This window comes from Nannobrachium achirus (assembly GCF_963921795.1).
Source record: "Nannobrachium achirus genome assembly, chromosome: 9".
Taxonomy (NCBI): Eukaryota; Metazoa; Chordata; class Actinopteri; order Myctophiformes; family Myctophidae; genus Nannobrachium; species Nannobrachium achirus.
The window spans coordinates 31,450,176-31,457,875 of NC_137818.1; the positions used below are offsets into that span (position 1 = coordinate 31,450,176).

The 7,700-nt window shown below is 44.6% G+C and overlaps 1 protein-coding gene across 14 annotated transcripts in view; it reads left to right on the forward strand.

Annotated features, from left to right (window-relative positions):
* Positions 1–6,003, forward strand: part of huwe1 (HECT, UBA and WWE domain containing E3 ubiquitin protein ligase 1) — a 50,192-nt gene extending 44,189 nt beyond the window's left edge. For all 14 annotated transcript variants that reach the window (XM_080733786.1, XM_080733775.1, XM_080733778.1 and 11 more), the window contains 11 exons: positions 1,082–1,184; positions 2,416–2,565; positions 2,714–2,959; positions 3,091–3,208; positions 3,296–3,436; positions 3,531–3,818; positions 3,923–4,028; positions 4,347–4,464; positions 4,582–4,763; positions 5,050–5,240; positions 5,393–6,003. In XM_080733786.1, the coding sequence (XP_080589912.1) occupies positions 1,082–1,184; positions 2,416–2,565; positions 2,714–2,959; positions 3,091–3,208; positions 3,296–3,436; positions 3,531–3,818; positions 3,923–4,028; positions 4,347–4,464; positions 4,582–4,763; positions 5,050–5,240; positions 5,393–5,495 (1,746 nt within the window). In that variant the 3' untranslated portion in view covers positions 5,496–6,003. The remainder of the gene's footprint in view (positions 1–1,081; positions 1,185–2,415; positions 2,566–2,713; positions 2,960–3,090; positions 3,209–3,295; positions 3,437–3,530; positions 3,819–3,922; positions 4,029–4,346; positions 4,465–4,581; positions 4,764–5,049; positions 5,241–5,392) is intronic.
* The last annotated feature ends 1,697 nt before the right edge of the window (positions 6,004–7,700 follow it).

The following is a 7,700-nucleotide window of genomic DNA, read 5'->3' on the forward strand; positions in this document are numbered from 1 at the left end:
ACGCACACCTTGTGTACTGAAACAGTACAAAAATAGACATGTAACCTTATTCATACAGGCTATTTAATCTGAGACCCAGCCACAACAGACATGATATTACAATCAATGTGGTTAAAATATAGGTACAGTTTCCACTACCATGTGTTATACATCCACTACAATATTACCTACTGGTGATGAACGTAAAGGCATACTGTGTAACATTTCAATTAAACAAATTTTATTTTTTATTACTTCCACTGCTACGTGTCTCACAACCATTCCACATAATATTTTTTGACAACTTCTCGAAACGCAATTTAACAGTGCAAGTGTCTGTACCCGTCACCTGTGGCAAAACGACATGGGTATTTTACAGTTTCTGACGATGTGTTTTTGCATTAGAAGATAGCCTCCAGTGCAAGGACCCTGCTAGATTCCTTGTTCAGCTGTAGTTTCATACCTGCAAAAGGGATGTCATTAAAACAAACTATTAAAATGAATGTTACACAGTATGGCCTACTACAGAAAGAATACTGTCAAATCCAGTTTTGGTCTCAAGAGGCTATTAGTGACTGCTGTGTACTGCCTGTGCACGCAACTGGGGAAAAGGCAATAAATGGTACCCTCAATTATTGTATTACTGTATGTTGCCACTACCGCAGACAAAATAATTGCATTTATCTTGCAGCATGCAGTGTTATGTATCTGAGTGTACACACTGCTGATATGAGAACTGGCAGTCCTGGAAGAAAGACTGATGCACCAGTGGTCCCACTGCATTCTATATAGAGTAATGGTTTGGTCTGCATTGACATGTTACTTACCGTTGAACCGGTATGCAGTGTGAATGTGCTGCCTGCTCCATGATATGTTATCTGATCGGTTAGCTGGCTGACATGGCTTCTTGCTTTTGGCCTTCCCCTCCCCTTCTCCAGTCCTTGTCCCAGCTCCTCTCCTCCCTCACAGGTTCATGGAAATGTCATTGTAATGCATGGCAGTCTTAAGACTTCAATAAGTTTGCGATCTACTAATCTTGGTTCCTTTCGCTCTCCTCTTATCTGCCCCATATGTGTTATTCTGTGTGTGCCCATCCCCTTAGTCGGAGGTACAGTCTGTATCGGAGAGCCAGGCAGCCCAGAGAGATGAGTCTCCCATGGACGTGGACCAGCCATCTCCTCTGGATCAGGACCCTGCATCTTTGGGTAGGACCACCTATAGACGCTGCTCTAGCAAAACCACAGCACCTCTCTGATGGCATATATCTGTTGGCTCCACTTCAATTTGTTTTAATAAATGTTTGATCCTCAGATGCCACTTTAACAACATTTTATTTGTTGACGGGAATCTATACTAGATCTGCTGATATTTCCCCTTACACCAGACCTCTTAGCTTAAAATAGCCGATCTACAAGCTCACAACGGGTCGTTTTGTGACCGATTGTGAGCTTGTAGATCTGCTATTTTCTCCAACTGTTGGCCCCAGAATAGGGAAGCGGGGCTGTTCAAGTGGTTAAGATTAATTGCGACCGTAAGGTCGCAGTTTAGAATGAAAACCTCCACCGGCCGTCCGTCCGTCCGTCACACCTTTGCCCTGCTCAATGTATACGTGTAACGCCTGATACTGAGGTGATGTGTCACTGTGACATCACAGATACTGAGGTGATGTGTCACTGTGACATCACAGGTGAGATCGCAGTGATGTCAGATACTCAGAGCAGGGATCTCCATATTTAGGCATAAACAGGTGACATCACAGTGATGTCAGATACTCAGAGCAGGTATCTCCATATATGGGCATAAAATGGATTCTGTTAGGGATCTCCATACTGTATATGGGCATAAAAGGGATTAGTGATGTCAGATACTCAGAGCAGGGATCTCCATATATGGGCATAAAAGGGATTAGTGATGTCAGATACTCAGAGCAGGGATCTCCATATATGGGCATAAAAGGGATTCAGATGGAGATTCAACTTCAATGAGTAACAATGGCAAACTGTCAACTGCCCGTATGTCTTGATAATTGGTAAAACAAACTTTTGGCCTATTTGTGGCTTATCATCACATCCAACCATCTTAAGATACTCAGCTAGTGGGGAATGCTCTCTTCCCTGGTGAGAATTGCCCCTTTATATAGGGCTTGTTTGTGTATTGTATGACATCACGCCACATCATCAGCTGTGGACTCTGTGATGTCATCGTATCTCCATATATGGCCATCTCCGTATATGGAGATATAAGTCGTCCATGCCCAGGTATGGGCTGGTGAGGTCAGACTTTGTGTGATGGGTAGGTTATCTCCATATATGGAGATTCAACATTCCAGGTGTAACTATGGCTGCCCGTATGACGTGAGAGGTCGCTTATCTCCCGATTAGGGAGTCTTACTGGTAGGTATTACAATATATTGCATTTGATTTCCCCCATGTTCAGATGAAGAAGGCAGTGGCCAGTCTGAGAGTGAGGAGAGGCTTCCAGACCTCCCTCTGCTGAGTGAGCAGCTGCTTTTAGACGAGCTGTGGGACATGCTCGGGGAGTGCCTAAAAGAGCTGGAGGAGTCCCATGACCAGCATGCCGTGCTGGGTAAGTCGCAGCCACACTTAGTGGTGGTTGGTGTTTTTAAAGGACTTATGTACTCTGGTCTGAAATAAAGCCTGCATTACTTTTTAAAGACTGATCCAGCTACTGTATGATGCATTTCATCATCTCTTGTCTCATCTCTTCTCTCCAGTTCTCCAGCCAGCAGTGGAGGCCTTCTTCTTGGTTCATGCCACGGAACGGGAGAGCAAACCCCCAGTGAGGGACACCCGGGAGAGTCAGTTGTCACACATCAAGGACGAGCCTCCACCGCTGTCCCCAGCACCCCTCACCCCTGCCACACCCTCCTCTCTGGACCCCTTCTTTTCCAGGGAGCCCTCCTCCATGCACATCTCCTCCAATCTGCCTCCTGACACCCAGAAGTTCCTCCGCTTTGCCGGTGAGTTCCAGACGCCAACATCATCTGATAATAGTAAAAGGAACATGGGTAATTGTTTAGGGGCAAACCAAACGAATGGATGAAAATTAGTGATGTGCATTAAACGTGTTTCCATCTCCTCTCTTTATCAGAAACTCACCGCACAGTGCTTAACCAGATCCTGCGCCAATCCACCACTCACCTGGCTGACGGGCCTTTTGCGGTTCTAGTCGACTACATCCGCATCCTTGACTTCGATGTCAAGAGGAAGTAAGGGTGATTTGTTGTTGGCTCAGGTTTTGTTAAATCTAATATTGTTTGAAATGATCTTACCCTCTCTGCCCTCCTCTCTTGCAGGTATTTCCGCCAGGAGCTTGAGCGTCTGGATGAGGGCCTGAGAAAGGAAGACATGGCGGTGCATGTCAGGAGAGACCACGTGTTTGAGGACTCCTACAGGGAGCTGCATCGCAAGAGCCCAGAAGACATGAAGAATCGGCTGTAAGGCGCCAAGTGTACTCATTGTCCGTCTGGTCCCCTTGTCATTGTTTCAATTCCAGAACCCTTACTGATTTCCCCTGTGTTCCTGCTCCAGGTACATTGTGTTTGAAGGAGAAGAGGGCCAGGATGCCGGTGGCCTGCTCAGGGAATGGTACATGATCATCTCCAGGGAGATGTTCAACCCCATGTATGCCCTGTTCCGCACCTCACCGGGTGACCGCGTCACCTACACCATCAACCCCTCCTCCCATTGCAACCCCAACCATCTCAGCTACTTCAAGTTTGTGGGCCGTGTGGTGGCCAAGGCAGTCTACGACAACAGGCTGCTCGAGTGCTACTTCACACGCAGCTTCTACAAGCACATCCTGGGCAAGAGTGTCAGGTAGCGGAGCCACAGGAAATAAACCTTTTGAATGTGAAATCCAGTAAGGATCGAGGAATTATTGCATAATATGTGCAATTTTCATGTTTATGTGTTATCCACAGGTACACAGACATGGAGAGCGAGGACTACCCGTTCTTCCAGGGCCTGGTATATCTGCTGGAAAATGATGTGTCCACACTGGGCTATGAGCTGACATTCAGCACTGAAGTAAGGCTTCACTCATCTCACCATTCAGTTTCAAGTAGAAAATTGATTCTCATGCTGCATCGTGTCCTAAAACTGTTCAAATTGATATGGTGCTAGAAGGATTTGAGTCCAGCATGCTCCATGCTCTTTTCCTTTCATTATGGGAAGCCAAGTGCTAATTACACCACTAAGTGCCTCAAAAGTGTAATTTAAAGTCAGCTGGTCCTAAATTACTGTTAATGGATGCCAACTGTGACCATCTGAGATTGGGCTTTAACAGTTCAAGAGAAGCAGTGCTATAAATCCTCTTGCTGTGTGTGTGTGTGTCTGTGTGTGTAGGTCCAGGAGTTTGGGGTTTGTGAAGTAAGGGACCTCAAGCCCAATGGAGCAAACATCGTGGTCACAGAAGATAACAAGAAAGAATATGTACACCTTGTCTGCCAGATGAAGATGACAGGTGAGAATCGGCAGTTGACTCGACCAAACAAAATCTGTCTCTTGAATGGGAACAATCCACAGAAGAAGGCGCATTTAAGTGGTTTTGACTTCATACTCGCTGTGTTCTGCTACTTAGGTGCAATCCGTAAGCAGCTGGGATCCTTCCTGGAGGGCTTTTATGAGATCATTCCGAAGAGGCTGATCTCCATCTTCACTGAGCAGGAGCTGGAGCTGCTGATTTCTGGCCTGCCCAACATCGACATCGACGACCTCAAAGCCAACACGGAGTACCACAAGTACCAGTCCAGCTCCATTCAGGTACGGATCAATAACACATCAGGATACATATAGGGCTTAGAAATTCTATAATGTAATCATTGTATTTGTATTAAGGGTGCAAATTCGATTAGGTCTAGGGCCCTAATTTGTTTCTTATGGACTTTAATACTGTTACTGCCTTTCGCCAGAAGGGGGCGTTTTAATGTCACATTTGAAAAGGCTATCTGTTTATCCCACTTAGCAATAGTGTAACTGGTTTGCTGACCACCACCTACCCCTGAAAAGATACAAAATATTATGATTACATTCATTTATGTTTTTAAAGATCCAGTGGTTCTGGAGAGCCCTACGTTCCTTCGACCAGGCAGACCGGGCCAAGTTCCTACAGTTTGTTACAGGGACGTCCAAGGTGCCCCTGCAGGGTTTTGCTGCTCTAGAGGGCATGAATGGCATCCAGAAGTTCCAGATCCACCGTGATGACCGCTCCACTGACCGCCTGCCGTCTGCTCATACCTGGTACAGTTTGAAGCTAGATTGCAAGCTTTTATTTAACCAATGTATAGCATTACAGCACAGTTCATCTGGCTTCAGTTTAAACGTTTTTATGAATAGAGCCTCATAATGTAATTGTATTATACAAGTTTGTTCTGTCTTTCTTTCTCCCCTAGCTTTAACCAGCTGGATCTCCCAGCCTATGAGAGCTATGAAAAGCTGAGACATATGCTGCTGATGGCCATTCAGGAATGTTCAGAGGGATTCGGACTGGCTTAAACACTGAGACTCTTAACACACAGACATGCATTCAGAACACCTGAATTACTTGCCTACTCTTGACACATTCATACCAACAACCCATAAACGCACATGTACACAAACACGCACCACACGTGCACACATACTGTCCACTATCATAAACATTACTGGATAACTTGTTGAATGGCCTAGACTTACTGGTTTTGAAATCCATATAATGAAACAGATAAACCAGCAAGCAAAATGGGACTGATTGACATTGCCTACTACACACAGAGCCTCATGTTGACACGGTTGTGTCTCCCTTCCCAGTTTAATGGCAAAACGCGAAAGCGGATTCAGAGGATTAAAAACATGGACTAATATAAGAGACATTTTCTCCATTTAGTTTGATTTCTCTGTACAAAAGGTTTGGGAGTTTATTATGTTTAATCTTTTTTGTTCTTCTCTGGCTGTGTAAAAAAGAAAAAGGAGAAGGTTGTGTGTGTGTGAACAGGATGGTTATAAAACCTTTGGGGAAAAAATGTTGGCTGTTTCTTGTTGCAAATTTGTGACCTCATAAGCCTTGAAAATGGGGGAAATTTTTATGGGGGGATAAAGAACAACTTGAGAAGTTTTGGAGATATTAGCGGAAATGCACTTTTCAAAGTTTTGTGGCATTTTTAAGGAAGGATGGTACAAAAAATGAAGAGAACAACTGAAGGAGATAAAGAAATTAACCATAAATTCTAGAGTATTTTTGGCTATTAAATCGCTGACCCAGCCTTGAGCCTTTGAATCAGAGTGGAATAACTACATGAATAAATGCATAAAATTGAGTCCATTGTCTCTTTTAACATTGTTCATAACCATTATGTGCAGTGTAAATCACCCAAATCTACTAATTATCAAGTGGTGTGTGTAACCACACTTGTAAATTTCTAGTTTGTGCTGATTGAATTGACTCATGGCTACAAAGTATTAATTAGCCTTCAGTCACCTGAATTTGAGATCTTAGGGTTTGACCCAGCACTGGAGCAGTCAATCTCCCCCCAATGACAACACCTGACTTTCATGTTATTAGTTTGTAGATGATGGACAAAAAATAGTAAAGTCCACACTCTAGAAAATGTTCATAGCAATTGATTTCCCCCACAAGACGTTTAAAGTATTAGCTCTTTATCAGACAAACGGATGAAGGTTTAGTCACAGGAACAGCGATCTAATGCCATCCTTAAGTGCTTTCCTCATCCTCTGTCTCTTGTGCCTTTGGGTTAAATGGATCCGTCTGATGGGAGCTCAGAGGTACAGTGTTCCCGTCATCTAGTTGGCAAGTTGACACTGGCCCAGTGCTTCTCCTGGCTCAAATGTGTCTGTACCCCTGATTACTCAGCCCACAGTGTCCCTTCTCTGCCACAATCTCATCTCTGGTGACCTGAAAATTCTTAGATGGGTGCAGAATGACGTGAAATCTCACAACTTTCTTACATGGTTAGGATTTAAGTGCTGTGCAGTAGACCAGATAATGTCACTATTATGTGGTTTGGGTCTTTGTTAGAGCCATCTGGTCTGCCGTGTCTGTCTCTGGAAGAACATCTCGCTAACCGTCTGGACTTCAATGAACCAAGATGGCAGACAGAGGTTCACATGTCATGTTCATGTCACATCACTGAAAATGGGTCTCGATGTCCTCTGTCCCCTTTGGTTTGTTTCTTCAGTCTCTAGATGTATTGCACTTGAGAAATCTGTAATGTCCTGAAGGATTTACAAGTAATTGTGTATTGTGCAGCCATGCAGCACACTTCCCAACTTGTTCTCACCTGGTTCTGTTTAACGTGTCAAGCTCCCTGCTCCTGCACTGAGGAAGTGTTAGGGCTCTTGCACCCGTCTCTCCTTCCGAATCCCCTGTTGTGTATCCATTTACTCTTACCTGTTCTTGCGTGCTGTATTTGTTCCACTTGAAGACGTGCTACACCAGAGGAAATCGAATCTTATTCTCTAGCACTTCTTGGCTGCTTCTTAGACTCGCTCCCCTCTGCCTACTGAAAGCCACACAGGCAGTCGAATAGGAGCAATCATGTATGATTTAGTGTGCGCTGAGGCGTGATAAATGAAATTACAGTGCCGTCATGCAGGGGATTTCAGGCCCCACTTCTGGTTTTTAGAAAGGCCAACCAGCTTGTTTGGCCCCCTCCTGGGAGAGGCACAGATGCAATTTAGCACTGGGATATTGGCCACACATAA